The sequence below is a fragment of the Anthonomus grandis genome, chromosome 7, assembly GCF_022605725.1.
Source record: "Anthonomus grandis grandis chromosome 7, icAntGran1.3, whole genome shotgun sequence".
NCBI classification, from domain to species: Eukaryota; Metazoa; Arthropoda; class Insecta; order Coleoptera; family Curculionidae; genus Anthonomus; species Anthonomus grandis.
In genome coordinates, this window is record NC_065552.1 from 20,824,422 (window position 1) to 20,843,337 (window position 18,916).

General features: G+C 33.5%; 1 protein-coding gene across 8 annotated transcripts in view; it reads right to left on the minus strand.

Moving 5' to 3' along the window:
• LOC126738415 (unconventional myosin-XVIIIa) overlaps positions 1 to 18,916 on the minus strand; it is a 563,322-nt gene that overhangs the window by 20,317 nt on the left and 524,089 nt on the right. For all 8 annotated transcript variants that reach the window (XM_050443741.1, XM_050443745.1, XM_050443744.1 and 5 more), the window contains 5 exons: positions 17,960 to 18,182; positions 14,136 to 14,272; positions 840 to 991; positions 343 to 785; positions 63 to 284 (listed from right to left, as the gene is read on the minus strand). In XM_050443741.1, coding sequence (XP_050299698.1) covers positions 63 to 284; positions 343 to 785; positions 840 to 991; positions 14,136 to 14,272; positions 17,960 to 18,182 — 1,177 coding nt within the window. The remainder of the gene's footprint in view (positions 1 to 62; positions 285 to 342; positions 786 to 839; positions 992 to 14,135; positions 14,273 to 17,959; positions 18,183 to 18,916) is intronic.

Consider the following 18,916-nt stretch of genomic DNA (forward strand, 5'->3'; position numbering starts at 1 on the left):
GATCAGAGAAGAGGCGATAAAGCTTACTGCTCGTAATATGTAATTTAAATAATTTTAGTTACCTGGAGTTTCCGCCTTCTGCCTCTCGAGTTGAGCTTGCGTATCTCTGAGCAACGCCTTCGTCCTCTTCAGATCCCTTTTAAGTCTTTGTAGTAGAGCTTCGTCTCCCGCTCTGTCTTGCCTGTCAGCGTCCGCTAAGGACTGTAATCGCCTCTCAAGTTCATGCTTCTCTCTCAGCAAAATGGTGCGTTCTTCATGTTCATTTTCCAACTGTTGTTCCAATGCTAATAAGAGATGGAAATGTTACTACTAAATCTGCTTTTAACAACGATTTGAATTTACCTTTGACTTTTTTTTGAGCATTACACCTGACCTCCTCTAACTCTTCTTCTTGTAATTGTGCAGTTTTTTTGGCCTCTTTTCTCATCGACTCCAGAGTCATTTCTAGTCTCAACTTGGCTTGTTCCAGCAGCTGAACTTGGCCAGCTAACTCGTCCAGTTCCTCTTCTTGGTCTTGCATCTTTCTCTCACAGTCGATTTTTTGTTTACGTAGAACGGTTACTTCCTCTTCAGTTTTACCGCCACAAGTGACCTCATCGAATTCCCTTTGTAGGCAGGCCAGTCTTTCTTCTTTTAGTTCTAGTTCTAGTTTTACGTCGGCCAATTCGCTGTCTTTGGCGTATTTTTCGGCCATTATTAGTTCCTTTTCGCGAGACAGTCTGTCTTTGTACTGTTTTTCTTTTTTCAATTCGTCGTGGAGTAATGCCGCTTCTGAATCGTATTTCCTAAAATTTATAATATTGATTATATTCCGTTCAGTTTGCTGCTGTCATGCATACCTTTGTTTTTTCTCCAGTAAATTATTCCTGCTACTTTGCTCTTCTAGCATTAGCTTCAGGTCGTTCATTTCACCAGTGAGTTTTTGGACTTTTCGCTTCCAGGTGCCCACTACTTGTCGCTGCTCTTCCACTTCTTCATAAGCATCGGATAACTGAAACAAATTTAATTATAAAATATACATTTTTACATTACAAGATGACCAAAAAATTATAAATTTAAAAAAATTAAAATGAACGCCATGACTAGTAAGTGTTAAAAATCACTTATGTAAGTTATCTTTATGTAAATAAATTAGATAGATATAGTAAAATCCTTATCAGCATCTTGCGAATTAGGTAAGCTTGAGTTAAGAGAACAAATAGTTTAAGTATGAAATTTGCTTCATTTATTATGTTTGGATCTTCTTTTTCCACTAAGTGACAATAGTTGCTGAATGTATTTTTGAACTAAAAATCTTCAAATTTCAGGTAATAATTATTGAACATCAATGGTAAAAATATCAGCTGTTAGGATTGAACAAAAAGAAAAGTTAATTTTATTTTGACTTATGATAATAGTTGCTCATTTGTTTCTGAGACATTAGTTCAAAATAATAAATATCTATGCAGCTTAGGGTTTAGACTCTAAACTGTTTAGGGTATAAAACTTAAGCTATTGTCAACAAAATCTTGGGCAAAATATTTAAAAATTGCTAACTTTTTTGTCGCTTCATAAAGTTACTGATTACAATGCAACGTTTCGCCTTTTGGGGATACCTGGTGACACAGTAAAAAGGGGAAAATAATAACTATTTTACTCTTTAAGATAAATAAATGAAATTTGGTATATTGATGGAATTGTTATAAGAGCATCTTTTGACGTATTTAGTTGTTTTCCGTCATTTTCTGTTTAACCGAAAATGACACTAACTTTCTTATTTTGAATAAGACACTTGGTATATTATTACATATTTCGATAGAAAATAATATTCTGAGAACAATCATACTGCATTTGCTCCTTTTTCTTTTATACATTTTTCTAATTTTAAAATAGGGTGCCATTAATGCGTTGAAAGTTTTAATTTTTAATTAAGTAATCACGGAAAAATAGATTTCATTGCATTTTATGACTTAAATCTTTTACACGCCTATTTAAAATGTCCAAACCAGTAATGTTGGCATTTACTTTATTTTTTAAAATATAACTGTATTGGGAACAATCATTGTTGAAATGCGTCGTTTTTTTCCTAATAATTTGATATGATTATTTTTTAAATCGGTTGTATAATAAGCCCATAAGAAGAAAAAAACTAAGTCATAGAAAGAAATAAACGAAAAAAATTAATAAATAACTAATAAGTCTTTGATTTCTTAGTTAGGAGGCTGCATTTTGACGCGTTCTTCAATTATTTTTCAATTGACATAATACGTGATATCTTGTCAAGTGCACTTTTATTGCACTTACTAAAATTTGAAATTTTTACTGATAGTATTTCTGAAAAACTGCATTTCATTCAAAACTGCATAAGAAGGTGCTATTTAAAAAATAAAGTAAATGCCAAAAATACATGTTTAGAAGTTTTAAATAGGTATATAAAAAATTCAAGTACTAAAATACAATGAATATTATTTTCCGTGATTACGATTGCTTTTATAATAATTCTATCGATATACCAAATTTCATTTGTTTATCTTGAAAAATAAAAACGTTATTAAATGTTCCCTTTTTCCTGTGTCACCCGTTATAATATGTATATCGAAAAACTAAGAAAAAAACTCCAAATTGTCCTAACTGACCATAGTATCTATAAGAGAAAATTAACCTATCTGATTTCCAGCTACCGGGCCATATTGATTATAAGTACAACCTAAAATGGTTTTTTAAAATTATATATTGCTACTTTCTTTCTTACATTCTCAACTTGCATTTACAATTACAATTTACAATTTCTGGATACAAATATAGCTTCCAAATCTAGTTAAGGTATTTATTATTTAGGTCCAGCACTTAGTGGTGTCCATTGCTGCTAGGCTAACTTACTGAAGAATAGCGGTTTGATGATAAACTTAAATTATATTCTACAATTTGTCATTAAAAATGTCATATAATTCGTTGTATCGACATAGTGCTTCTTCTTCAGGTGCCGTCTTCGTTCCGAAGTTGGGCTGTCATTAAAGCAATGCGTATTTTTTATACTGAAGATCTAAAAAGTTCGCAATTGTTGCAATTGTACCATTCTCTTAAGTTCTTCAGTTAGGAATTCTATCTTCTTCCTATGGATTTTTTGCTCATTATGTTTTTCTGGATAAAATATTAATAGTTTTAAATAAATGGTATTTATCACCTCTCATAATATGTCCCAATTATTGCAGTTTGCGATTTTTATTATATAAGTCAAAGTCAAAACTTTATTGAAAAGCAAATTTGCTGTACAATTTACAAACAATTCCTAAATTTACAATAAACATATAACAAACAATTACTTAGAGGTACAGTAGAAATAAAATAAAATTAACCTAGACATACATGCACGCAAATTACAAGTCATCAAGGTTCTGCAACATAGATATAGATAGGTCAAGAAATTCTGTGAAAGAATAATTAGCAGATCTCAATAAAACTTTTTTAATAACAATATCAAATTTTCGTCTATTCAAGTTGCGAATGCTTAAAGGCAATAAATTATACATGAGCTTTCCATAGTGGAAAAAAATTGTATTTCTACCTAAAGTGCTCTGAGAATGAGGTACCTGAAGGTTTTGTCTAGAACGTGTTTGGTAATTATGTATATTAGCCCTTTGTTGGAAGGTATTAGAATGACAGTGACGAAATGTTTCAAACAAAATAAGATCATATAGAGTTAGTATTTTGTGTGTTGAAACAGAGGCGGCTTACATTGGTCCCTATAGTCTGCACATGATAAGACCCTAAGAGCTCTCTTCTGCAGAAGAAACAGTGAATGTGACTTAGTAGCAGTACAGCAACCAAAGAACAGGATGCCATACCTTAGGTGAGATTCAAAAAGGGCATGGTATACTTCTTTTGAGATGCCTGGGTTATTAATCTCCATAGCCACTGTTCTTACTGCGTAAATAGCTGATGATAGACTTTTTAATAGCTTGTTAATGTGAACATCCCACTTTAAATTTTGGTCGATCATTAGTCCCAGGAACTTATACTTACCCACTCTCTAAACCAAACTATTGTGAATTTGTAAAGATATTCTAGGAGAGAGTGTGTTTGCAAAAACCATAAATTTATTTTTAGAAATATTTAAAGCTAACCTGTTTTCATCAAACCAGCATTTTATTTTGTGCAAGTTCTCGTTAATAACGCTCTGCAGAAGAGATGAATCCTGCCCTGACCAAGATAGAGAAGTGTCGTCTGCAAAAAGAATTAGCTTCCCTTTGAGGTTGAGAGCAGCCAGATCATTAATATATAATATAAACAGAGGGGGACCCAATGCAGAACCTTAAGGAACCCTATTCCTAATGATCTTAAATCCAGAGGACACCTCAGTTCCGCAAGGGCCTTTAACGCACGCACACTGCTGCCTGTTCTCCAGATATGATTCAAACCAGTCCAGGGCAGCACCCCTGCAGCCATATATGTTAAGTTTTTCCAAAAGCATTTGATGATTAACACAATCAAATGCTTTGGCAAGGTTGCAATACACTGCTACAGTCAATTGTTTGTCATTAACACTTTCATAAACATACTCAAGTAATTGGTGTATGGCATCTTTAGTGCTTTTAGTGCTAGTGTTGGCTCTGAATCCAAATTGTGAAGGTGTTATTATTTTATTCCTATCTAAAAATTCAGTAAAGCGAGTCTTGGCCAAGGTCTTCAGTATTTTAGAAAAGACTGATAGTAGTGAGATAGGTCGAACACTTGCCGGCCGATTGTCACTTCCGCCCTTATAATTGGAATAAACTTTGATGATTTTATTTGATCAGGAAATATACCTTCAGAAAATGAGCAGTTTATAAGACTGGTCAAAACCTCAACTACCTTAAAAGGCATCTGTCCTAGTAATTTTGGTGTAATTTGATCCAAACCAGAAGATTTTTTTTAAATGTTTTTAATTAGTTCCTCAGGAGCAGCCGTATATATAGTCGCAAAACCTCCACATTTATCAATCTCTCTGTACACAATATTCTCAGTATTTCTGTGGAACATCCACATTTCAAATGCTTCTATCCTCTTATCGATCTTCTTCAATGTCCACGCTTCCATTCCGTAGAAAAGACCGATAGCACGTAACACAAGGCGAAGCTTGTGTTACGTGCTATCGAAGCTTAAGGTTCGATCTCGTCTGCAGAATACCTTCTTCATTTTAGCAAATGTGGCTCTAGCTTTTTTTACTCTGATCCTGAATTCTTTAGAGCTATCAGTATTTTCGTTGATAACAATTCCCAGGGAATTATATTTTCTCACGCGTTCAATTTTTTGACCATGCACGATTATGTCAGGTAAGTTTTGTGGTAATTTAGATACCATCATTATTTTATGTTTTGCTAATGTTAAGTGATAATCCATATTCTTCACTCCATTTTACTATTCTGTTATAAAGTATCTGAAGATCTTCTGGAGATTCTGCAATGACAACCGTATATCATCGGCATAAGTTGTTTCTTGGGGTGCCATTTATTTTAATACCTATATCTTGCTCTGAAAGTACTCTGTTTTTGATGTTTTCTGAGTATAGGTTGAATAAAAATTGATGAGTGGAGAGCGAGTAGAGTGCAGACGTTTTTATTGCCGGTCTGCCTTTAACTTTTTTTTAACTAGTGGTTTTCAACCGTTCTATTAGATTTTTGGCCTATAACCTAATTATTTTGCCATAAGTGCGCAAAAAACACAATTCTCTACGCATCTCTAGACATAATATTAGTAGAGAAAACAATATTGAGGATTCTGTAGTTTAAGACTTCATTAGTAGTAACCTTAAGTTATTATGCTCTGCAAGTAATATTGATTACTGATGTAATTAAGTTAAACAGTAATCAATATCACAATTGTATAAAGATGTACTCACAACGCCAAACAAACTTAGACTGTGCGAGTCACTTATTTTGTCATTTGTTTCTTATTGTGATATTTTATACGGCTCGACGCTACTATTTAAAAATAGAGTCTCTTTGCAAACTCCAAGATACCTGTTTAAGATTTTTTTACGACGACATTACGGAAACATAAACAACTTCAAGAACGGTTTGACTTACATTTAAATACACTAGTCTACAAAGTTGTTAACAATGGGGAACCTAGATATATCTTTGACAAGCTAGGGGATCTAATGCTCATAATCGGACTTTAAAAAGTTTGTTGTTCCCAAACACAAGACGTCATTATTTCAATGATCCTTTAGCTTCAATAATGTTTAATATTATAATTTATTACCTGATGACATCAAATACTGCTCACTAATGTCACTTATTTAAGATGGACAATTTTTCACTTTATTCATTTTTTTTTCTTTTGCAAATACATATACTTATTCTTTCTTTTAATCGCACTGCAATGCATACCGTATCTAATTTATGTTTAATTTCATATTGTATTCTAATTTCTACAGTTCTTTTTTTATTCTCTTAATCAAATGCGTCATTTTTAAACATACTCATGTTTATTATGCTGTATACTTGTATATCTTATTTATTTTTATATAATACACATTGAATATTCCGTAATTTGTTCCTCACCATCTCACCTCACCACCTTAGAGTTCAGTATTATTATTATTATTATTATTATTATGATTATTATTATTATTATTATTATTATTATTATTATTATTATTATTATTATTATTATTATTATTATTATTATTATTATTATTATTATTATTATTATTATTAAGATTGGTAAGAGTATAGACCCCTTCTTAAGCTCGATTTTCTTCCTTGTCTCTTGCTCTATTCGAATATTCGCCTTTTGATTATAGTAAACTTATTTATATTATATTTGCTTGGAAATAATCCTGATGTCCCATTGGAAAATTGGAACGTACTTCATCGAACGTTTGACTAGAGTATTTACTGAATAACATTCCACAAGCTTGAGAAGTTCCGATGTAAGCCCATCTGGATCCGGTGATTCATTGTTTTTATATGGATGGCAGTATATTATTGCTAATTTTTTCTATTTTATAGGGATCTTGTCAATTTTCATCACCTCAAAAAACTATTATATTATCAGCAATGCACAATAGATGTCGTTGATGTAGATGGTGAACAGCATTGGTCATCGAAATACACTAGCAAGAAAGAACAATAAACGTCACACATTTTTATCTTTTGTTTTATATTTTTAAAATATACTTAATGATGTACTTCGCATTACCACCCTTTGCAAATGCCTAGTGTCAACTGCCTTGAAGAAATCTAGGAATATTGTAAGGACTTCTTTACCACCACTAAAGCCATTAAGAACATACTTAATTATTTTAGTCACTACAATTATCTCGAAATCCATACCGTTTAGTTGAAATAATTTTAGGTTTTGCCAAAATTGAATTACGGTGAATGCATCACTAACTAGTTTAGATATGCTTTAAGTTAATGCCAACGGCCTATAGTTAGTAACCAACAAACCAAATGCTAAAAATTAGATCTATTAACATGATTGTCGAATTCTTCAAGTATTATGGTGTAAATTAGCTTCGAATTGTACTTTGCTTGCCAAATCCTTTCTCCCTTACTATTACAATATTTCACAAATATTCTTTGTAGTTTAGTTTTTTCTTTGGAGGTTTTCTTTATACTATAAGTAGTTTTGCTTAGAAATTACATTATTTGGATTTAATGCACATAGTTTTTAAAGCCTATCCCTTTTCCTAATAGAAAATAATAGTCCAGCCTTTCATTATGCATACAATTTTTTAAAGCTTCAATTTCTTGACTCTATTAATTTTCCTCACTCTAGTGGAAGAGGTGGTATCTTGTAAACCTAATTTAATATTACCAACAATTGAATAATGATCATTTTAATAAGTAACCATTGAAAGGACGGTAGCTGAATTAACTTGCTAATGTCTATTTCACTGTACTTAAACAAGTCTAGCCAACTTATTCAATTCCTTTTTGCCATTGTTAAACCCTTAATTAGATATACATATCCATTCATTGCTTCTAAATGTTTACCCCTTTAGTTCCTCTCTCTTTTTCTCTCATAGGAAATAACAAGAGCCCGGGAGTCTCGTATTATCCTGATATCTTGGCGACTGCGTCCGATGTCAGTCTTTGAGCACAGCACTCTTTAACCAAGTGACAAGTGAAAGGAAAATCACAATGTTTTGTATTTTTTTCATAAACGTATCAAAAGAGAAAGCATCTTCTACCTGGAGTATATGACGAATAAAGATGAAACTGTCCACGAATTCTAACACACACACTGTCGTTGATTAATGGAAAGTCAGCTGGCTGATAGCACTGATGTCCAGTTTAAACGACCGCAAAGGGAAAATTCGATACGATCAAATTGGATGTCAATTCACTTCACCCTTATATCCTTCTTTAGACGAGAGTGTATCTGCTACTGTCATATCTCATAACACTCATCAATGTCATCTTAGCATAAAGACTCATTCCAACTCTAATCTCCATGCCGGAATTAATCTGACGTTATTTCTATTGAAAAGCATGAAAATATATCAGATTAGTATATAAGAAAAGACACTAACTGCCAGCCTTCAGTCTATCAAATAGAAAAATTAAAAGCCTTATTAAGACTTCATTAACAGATTGCTAAAAGACAAGAAAGTAGCTTTCTAGATATAGAGGGAACATTCAACAATGCTTCGGCAAAGTCTCGCAAGAGAGGTCAACCAAGCGATCTGTAACGATCAAAACGATTCTGGAAGACCAATTACCTCCCTACAAAAGAGATAGTAAAACTACAGACTGCGAGGAGTTCCTTCATGTCTTTGGTCACGTAAGGTCTATGAAGCCCTGGTTGATAATTCAACTATGAGGGGTCGGGGTAAAGATAAAATAATGATATAAGGATATCTTCGATTAATCAATATGTGTTGAACATCAACAAATAATAATTGCCAGGAGAAGGAAAACTAGATGGGTTCCCAGACCGCTGAAACTATTTGGTTTGCCATTAAAGTGAAATATCATAGGATTGATTACCTTGGATAAATTGCTGACTGAAATGGAAAAACTTAAAAGAGATATTCTGTCTATATATACAGGACATAGGCTGTATCATGAATTCAATGGCTATAACTGATGTCAGAATAGAGCCAACAGTAGAGCTGAGAAAAATGTGCAACCACAATACTCTGTAATTGTCTGTAGGTGTCATGCTAAAAATGGCAACACCTACCAACCACTTCATAGTTATCATACTTGACCGAGAACGTAGTAGAGTTTTGCTGGAAAAGCGGACATTTGGTAGTAATAGGAATAGGGTATAATAATATAGTATCGGATTTAGGATATTCTAGAAGTCGAGATTGATTCTGAAAAATATCAAAATTGCCCTGGTAATACGACTAATTAAAATAATGATTTTGGTGGTCATTCACAAGGATGCTCAAATTACAATTAGTTTTAAAATCAAAAGCAAATCAAACACTTATAGCGATTTCAGGAAACTTCGTATCGTTATCACTGTATTAAATAGAAAACTTCTTCGACCACAGAAAATAAACACTCTCGCTAAAACCACAAATCTGCGGTCATAATTTGTACGTATCTGATTACATAAAAAACACAATCAACCTGCGTACTACCAGAACGCATTTTTAAGTCGACAATGTGCTGCCCGCAGGTCCGAAATGTAAATCAACACTTTCACGTCTTGGTGCATTTTAATTGTTTTTCTCCGTTGCACTGGTTTCGGGTTACCATATCGGCCCGCATGGAAGTTTTATGTTCGGGTTTTTATATCGGGTTTCTTTTTTGTTTACTTTTCCGTTTTTGTGCACAGCCACGAATAATAATATGATAATTCGCCGCGTGCCTTAATTTGTATGCCTGAAATTTGATATGGCTATTGTTTGTGTTGATGCCAGTTAAATCTTGTTCAAAGTATGGAAGAGTATTTCACAGGTTCTAGTCTACTTAAGGATATTTAGGTTTTTGAATATGAAATAGTGAGCTAACCTCGCTTTGATTATTTTAATTTAAATAAAACAATATTCGGTTTGATTTTCTATGAGGTAAATTTTTTTTTGTTATAACATATTTGGTAGATTTGGAAAAATTATTTTGAATTATAATATAATATAATAAAAATACGCATAAAAACATGTAGTGGATAAGAATGATCTAAAAAAGACAAATGTCCTAAAAAAAGATGCTTTCAAAAAAAGAGGACACATTGAATCTGAGAAGACACAAATATTGTTGTTCTGATAATCGGTTGAATTTAGTTGGGTTGGATTAGCTTAAAACGTTAAAAAACGCACGCCAAAGTCAATCTGAAAGTGACGTTTTTCATACATTGTACGCAAATGTTATAGTATGCAATTTTTGCGCACGCTTACTTTAAATGTGAAATTCCTGGTAATAACTAGTATCTAAGTAAAGGTTGTCACCGCTTAAATCAGAGACAGCAACATTGCCAACATTTCTGGCGTAACGTATTTATCAGTGTCATATTGTTTAAAAAGTAATTCAATTTAAATATCAGATTTCCCTTTATCTTAGGGCAATGGAGCACACAATCGACGCAGCAAGCCACAAATATTACATTGTTGTCAGAAAAATTGCCAGAAAAATCTCGAGAACATAACTAAACTGCATATAAGTTTGTGGTTTGGAGGGACAACAAAAATATGAAATCCTTGTTCTGAAAATACGGCGCATATTTTGAATAACTTTCGAAGAAATATAGTCGTCCACTCACTGGTCCAAATACTCAATCTTGAAATGTACGCTGAAGGTAAAACACAACATCGATTTGGGCAATTATGTGAAATTGGTTAATTTTCTAAAGAGAAAATCAGAAAATTATGTTCCAAAGAAGTCCAACAAGAATTTTCATCGGTTCCTATCTACCGCTCTAGGCGATAAATATTTGGTAACTAAGGTATTTTACTCAGATAATAATATTAATAAATGAGAAAGTAATATAGTATATCTTAACTTCTTAAGCTGTCGTGGCCTTGGATTAACAGGAGCTTGTAGGCGGGAACACTCCAGATTAACAATATACATTAGCATTTAGTATTATAGATTAAATAAAATTGTTGGAAATTTAAATAAATTTACAAAGCATGTTTGTTATTTTATGATATCCAGTTGTAGAAAATATATTATGCACACACACATTTAAAATCGGCTCTTTGCACACTCTTGTGACTTATGGCACTTGCTTATGGCTCGTGGCAATAAACCGTCACACCCGTGCTTTAAAAGCCATTTTCAAAACTTACTATGCAAAATACTATTTTTTCTTGAAAAAAGAAGCAGTAGACTAAATCGTTTTCATTGCATTATTTATCATCTCAGAATTGATAGAGATATTTGTCACGTTATTCTAAGACATCTTAAATGTATATTCCCGGAAGAAACAAACTGTCCTAGAAAGAAATAAGCCCAAATTTTTCAACTTCTGATTTTAACGCATGATAACACAATGCTACCGATTAGAGAACTATTTAACTGATACCAGTTTTCTTAAAAATTTTGATGGTATGTGCATGGCAGTGATGATGGTATGTTTTCTTGAGAGTAATGGACTGTTAAACCTCAATACGGCTTTTGAACTGGCGGGCACACTACTTTGGGTATTTTAAATATTAACTAAAATCAAATTCTTTTAATAATTTTTAGTATGCTTTAATAATATAATGCTGGTTTTTTCTGTGATTTAAGCAAACCATTTGACTATGCGCCTCATGATCTCCTGTTAAGTAAACTGGCATACTACAACTATAGTCATGATAGTAATGCACTTATTCATTCCTCTGTGAGAGATAGATCCCAGACTGTAAGGGTGAGTGGCGTGTGTAAATAAAAGTCATGGGAGAGCCTTAAGAGTCTATTCTGGGCCTAATCTAAATTATCTTCTTTTAAAAAGACCGGCTTTGCGGATGACACCACAATGTCATGCTCAGGGGGATCGGTTGACTGGGCCTGAGGACATGCAGGCAAAGCTAAAAATTTGGTTTGATGCTAGTAAGCTCCTCTTAAATAAAGGAAAAACAAATAAAGTTGTTTTTTCTCTGACTCTAAGAATGTAAATAATGAAAAGAAAAGTGTTCGGCTTCATGGAGTGTACATTGATTATTAACCCTACTCTAAGATGGTATGCACAAAAGAGTCAGTATATTGAATTAGATATAGAACATTGCTCACACTATCTGCACCAGCGTTCAATATCTTCATGACTGTTACGCAAGTAAAACCTTTCTCTTGCTTATGCCAAGGTTTTACTAACTTTACAATATCCTCCTAACAGGACTTAGACAGCTTCCAAAACTTCTGGATTCTGTTTTCGAGGAAAGACTGTCATATATATCTTGTCTTTTCTATCTCCCAGACTTTAATAATGCATCTGATATAACCAACGAATTCCATTAAATAGGTTAAAACTACCTTAAACCTCTGAATTTGCTAGCTTAATAATGTATCCTTAGACAACTTAACGACTCTAGCTAGTATTTCATTTACCTCTTCAGTTCTCGTCATCAACATCCGGTTATATAGATAGATTTTAAGCTGCTCGACATTCATAACATCTAATACAAACATGACATCATCCACTAGTACTCGCTGTTGGAATGTTGTTAAGCCAATGATGACTTTAACTTCATGTAGTACAAAATCTATACTTTTTCTATCCGCTAACTCCAGGATTAAATTTGGTGGTGGTAAAGTGAACTACGATGTTCGGCCTCACGATGCTATGACTAGATACTGTATCAAGCACCATCTCACATTTATGGTCGCATATTTTTCTCATAAAGTTTACTAGTTGAAGTTTTCCTGGTTTCTTGGGTCTATCAAAGCCTTGGGGCATTGACGTTTCAATTAATATTTATAGTATATAGTAAATATATATGTATATAGTAATTTATAGGAATTTGTTCCCGGAACTCCGTTGGGTTGAAAGGATAAGCCAGACTTACTAATCGAGCAACATCGGCCTCTAACTGTTGGAAATCCTCCTCGGATTGTTGTCTCCTAGATCTCAATTGGGTCCGGTACACTTGTTGTAGATGGGTTTTGCGATATCTTATCTCTAAGGTACGCACCAATAGGTCAAAATTAAGCTTATCCTCAGATGGGACCATTCTTAATATTTCTGTAGCTTCTGCTCTTAGGAATAGCTCAAAAATGCAGGCATAGCTCTTTTCTTCGTTATCCCAGCGGTTTTCCTGGCAGCAGCATCAAATTGATTCAAGTAGGTACTTGATGCATTTTTGTCGTCGAATTTTGGTGGCTCAAGCATTTTTATAATTTGTATTCCACGATCGGAATGAACGTGGAATACGTAGAACGAATGAAAATTCATTTGCTTCATCTCAAAATCATCTCTGTTTTTCTTATCACGTTCCTCTGACTCTTTTTGAAAGCTGATTTTAAGTTTAGCCAAAGTTAAGTCTTCTTTCATGGCCTTCGTCAGGTTTTCTTGTTTTCTACCTTGATCTTTATTTTCTTTCTTTGGGTCGTTTTGATCAGGTCTTGACATTCTTTGTCTCATTTTTCTTGTTCTGCTTTCTGCCTGTCAAACTTCTTGAATAGCAACTCCATTAATTTCTCGGTCTCCATCTTAGCCTGACTTCTTGTTAAAGGCATCCACTAAATTGGGCTTCCAGATATCCTTTACTTCGGACATCAATTGTATAGAAATTCAGGAACACATTCCTTCTGAAATATGCTTACTCCACGAATACTTTTTTATGTCAGGAACACACAAAATACGAGCAAAACAGAACAAAACCTCTGAGAATAATTAACGTATTTTCAATTTTATAACAATATACATATATGTGTATATATATATATCAAGAAATACGAACTTATTATACCTGATAGAAGTTTGTATTTATTCAAATAATGCGATCGATAATGGTTCTATTTTACTGTATTTCTTTTGACAAGGGTAAATAGGTTAAATATTATGAGTAATTGCGTAATTCAATATCCAGGTATGTTTTTGTTTTATTAGATTTATTTTGAGGCAGAAGATTTTGAATTTTTTGTACACAATTTCCGTAAGATATCTCGGGAAATAATTATTTTTTTCTTAAATTTTTTAGGCTGCATTTCTTATGGTCAATGACTACAATGTTCATTTAATGATCTTAAGTCACTTATTGCACATATTATATTTACTTATTTGATAAATACCTTCTTCTCTAATTGCTTTTTAAGTCCCACCAGCTGTTCCAAGTCATCCTCGTGTTGCTGCTGCAGTCTTCTCTTCGTAAATTCAAGTTCCTTTAGAGCTCTCTCGTATCTTTGCTTATACACTCCATCCCCGTCATCTAAAAATAATTATTTGGTGATAACTCGAGTTTAGTATTTGAAGATAAAATGTCAATTTGGCTTTTTACATATATCATAACATTATATAACAGATATTGACATGCAATGAAGTAAATACGTCAAGAATCCCTAATTTTGCTGACGTTTTTGAATTTCTGATTAAATTTATATAAAAATGCGCGAATAAAGAGTTTAAGTAGTCAAACTCTTAAAGCAACTCTTTTCGGCCGTGTGGTACATAAATCGTACCACAAATATATAGCTAAAAGATGCATAGTGGTACAAAAAATAAACCACCTTTCAAATTCATTTTCCTGTTCGGCACAGCGACATATATTTTGTACCATATATCCCTATCATATATTTAATGAACATGGATGCGTTGGATTCCTGTCTTGACTGGTCAAACGCATTAGATGTTGCAAGAAGCACGTCTTTTTGTTTTTAAATATTTAGTGTTGTTTTTATTTTGATAAGGTAAGCATTTCGGATTATTCTGTATTTTATTTGCGTTTTATGATGTATATTTATGTAAAAAACATAAATGCAATAAAAATTAAGGATTATGGTTTGAAAAAAACATAATTTTAATTAGTCCCTAATTTGTACCACTATGCAATAAGGGTTTTTTCTTTTTTCAGGCTATTTGTTTTGCTGGCAGCAGTAAATATCCTATGGACTTAAAATTGGTCGATATGACTGAAAAAGAGTTCTACGACGAATTAGAAATGATAGATAAAGTTCCAAGTGATCAGGAATCAATTATTTCAGAAGAGTCCGACAATGAAAATGATTTCTGTGAAATACAGCCTAATGATATTATGATCAGTAGTGATGATGACTCCAGCGATGATGACGTCCCACTTTCAAGGTATTTACAAAAATCAAATAATCAACCACCTAAAGTTTCATGGTCTACTCAACATTTACATCTAATAAACCCGGCCCAGTCGTTTACTGAGACTGAGAATCAAGGTTTATGTCTTGAGTTACTACAAAAGGAGACCTGTTATCACCTTACTTTTTTCTTAATCTGTTTATAAGTGACGAGCTTATAGAAGACATTGTTTTTCAAACAAACCTCTATGCTGAACAAGAATTTCAAAAAAATAACAAAAAATATAATCCTACAAATACAAAAGAAATGAAGGTTTTCCTTGGTCTTAATATTCTCATGGGAATCAAACCACTACCTAGTTATAGAGACTATTGGAGTGTCGACCAAGACATGCGCAATAATTACATTTCCCAGTTTATGGCTGTAAATAGATTTGGTTGGTTGCTTAGCCACGTTCACGTCAATGACAATAGCGTAATTCCAAAAAAGGGGATGCAGGATTCGCTAAACTGTATTAAGTTAGGCCCTTAATAGATAAAATTAATGAGAATTTTAAAAAATATTATGATTGTACAAAAAACATTGCAATCGATGAATCAATGGTAAAATTTAAGGGGCGAAGTACGTTGAAGCAATATATGCCGAAAAAGCCTATAAAACGAGGCTACAAAATTTAGACTTTGGCTGACTCAAATGCATATTTATATGACTTTGATATTTATACCGGTAAAACCGATGACTCTTGACTACGTGGAACATTCGTTAGGGGAAAACGTAATACTTAGACTTACCGAGGATCTCCAACAAAAAAATCACCTGCTTTTCTTCGATAACTTTTTCAACTCGTATATGTTATTGAAAATTCTCAAAGAACGGGGCATTCATGTCGTACAGTTCAGTCGAACAGAAAACATCTTCCAAAAATGACTGAAGATAAACTTTTGAAGCAAGGTGAATATGATTATTCAATGAGTTCTGATGGGATCAGTTGGGATGAGTTCGGATGGGTTATTGGTAGAACGATACGTCCAAATTAGTGCAGATCATGAAACGCAATCGGAAGCTTTCAAGAAAATAAAAAGAGTAGTACCAGACGAAGTGCGTTTCACGTCATCAGATCATCAGCCTGTAAGGACTACAAGACGAAGATGTGCCAGATGTAGTACCAGAATCCACCAAGTTCGTACTGAATGGTCTTGTACAGTGTGTAAAGTTCCGTTATGCTTAGGCAAATCTAAAGACTGTTTTCAAGAATATCACAAAACAAAGTAGATATTGCTAATTTTGATTATCAATTAGTAAAATACTTCTCGTTTTCTGTAGAATAATCGTTTTTTTTATTTTTCATAATTGCCTCCTAGCCTTAGTTCAAGTTGCACGGTGGTACACATCTGTCAAACTGATATTTCATTAAAAAAAATATATAAGAATCTTTAAATTTTTATGAATTAGTTCAATTATGATTGAGAAAACTAAAAAAATCAGAACTTTTAGTATATCTGTGCAACATGGGACTAGAAACGGGGAAAAATCTTGTGCCTGAAAGAGTTAAAGCGAAATTACTTAAGGCATCAGATATGCTACGTACAAATTACTAAAGCTTATTCCAAAATTTGAAAATCCTAAAAAAATAGGGATTTTTATAAAAAAAAAGTCCAATTTTTCCTTGTTGAGTTCCTTGTTTGGAAAACCCTTAAAAAAATTATATGAAGAGGTGAACATTTCAACAAGCCAATCAAAATTCGAATATACCGACTGTTCTTCAACATTTTGGAATCATCTCGTCCGTTACGTAGACACGAAGGTGCGACGAGAATGGAACGCGCGAGGGGTACACCTGGCGACATCTCGGGACACATGTGAAAAGTTGGCGAACGTTCCGGAACAATGCTCTATTTCAACAATAGTATTATGTCTAATATATTATTAGGTTAGAAAACCATAGTACGAAATGCACTCAAAAGCTTACATTTAGCAACACGGGTTCTATGGAATGACTGAGCTAAATATGAGGAAACTGGGTTAAAATGCTCAGCCCAGGATCTAATCCTGGACTACTAAACCTGTAATATAATAGTTCCTTTCAAGGTACCATACGTATGCCATAACTTATATTACTAGCAGAGAAAAAACGCGAAAATGCACGAAAATTACTCTAAACACAAGTCAAAGGTAAATCTACGCTGATGACCTTTTCCCAGGAAAGGACGCCACCATAATGCAGGGCCTCATAATGAAGACAGATTAGGCATTAATCCATGATGCAACGATCTCTAGATATCAAACTGAATTCCAACCTCTCCAGGTGCAATTACACACTAAATCTACTTCTCTATTGTTAGACCTCTCCACACATACCTATCGTTTAGTGACCTTGCGGGCAGAAAGCAATAAATAATTCGAGTGCAACTGGATAGAGTTCGACAACGCGCAACCTTAAGAGGGCGGTCTACCTGCGTAAAACGGGGTTAGCTCCTGTACCAAGACAAAAAAAGTTAGAAAGCTCAAATTTTGTGTAGGGATTTAGGCGATTTTGTGTAGTATCAAAGGATTTAGGCGAACGGTCCCAATGGCCTTCAGGCCTAATATGAAACAGGCTAAAGAGTCTGCCTGTATAATGCTGCGAAATGCTTCATTTCACTGGACACCGACAAATAGCGAAGAAGTTATATTGAGTTACCAGCTAAACCACCTGATTTAAGTCCACCAGATGTACTGATGTGAGCTCCGAGTTTGAACAGAAATTAGCTAATAGCAGAAGATTCATTGATTATAAACATTTTACTGAAAATCTCTACATATTTCTGTTATCTCCAGTTTCCAAGTGTTTACTTCCATTGATACTCACTTCCATCCTCGTCTTCTTCAGAAATCCCATTCAAATCTGAGCGGGCATATAGTAGCTCTAACTCTAATCGTTCCGATGATTGTTGCAACTCCTTATTTCTATGTTTGGACTCGGAAAGTTCCTTCTCGAGCCGTAACCTTTCTGAAGTTTCTGCGTCAAGCCGCTCAGCTGCGAGAGTGGCCGTAGAATGCTCTTCTGCCAAATCTGCCGTCATTTCGCTTAACTGCAAAACAAAAACATGAAATTATTAAACGCATACATAATACATAATTTGCCACCGTAAAGCTTATCGACCACCGATATTATTTTAAATATGCTCGCGCGTTTATAATATTAATAAATTTATATGCCAAGGTTTGTGACTGACGATTTAGGTCTTTCCAATGATCTTTTTTTTTTTGAAATCGTGCCAACGAGATGTGAACTAATAGCAATGCCGCCAACGACCTGCAATAATAAAATGCTAATGCACACAACATATGTAACCGGTCGGTTGATTTCGAGCCAAAACAGCAACAGTAAATACTGTTTTATGTTATGTTGTTAAATAATTTAACATTTTATTATTTAAGCCAGTGTAACTGAAAGAAAGGAAAAGTAAGTCAGTTAAAAAATGTGGATGCAATATACTGGATATTGGAGCATTTTCCTTTTGACATTCCTGATTTATAATTTTACCCTAAATGTCAATGGATTCCGTGAAATTGTTTTAAATTTCATAGCTACGTGACAGATCTTGGTAAATACTATTTAACAGATCTAAGTAACAAGAACTATTAATACTTCAAAGCTTTATTTTTGATCCACTGTGATCTGCATTATTTGCCGATGACACCACTAATTTTGCACAACGTATTTTTTTCACGAATCCCGATCAAAGAAAAACTATATGCTAGAATATTTTGCGAGTGTGCCAAAGAATATTTTTACAAAATATTCAAATTTATTTTCTTACGT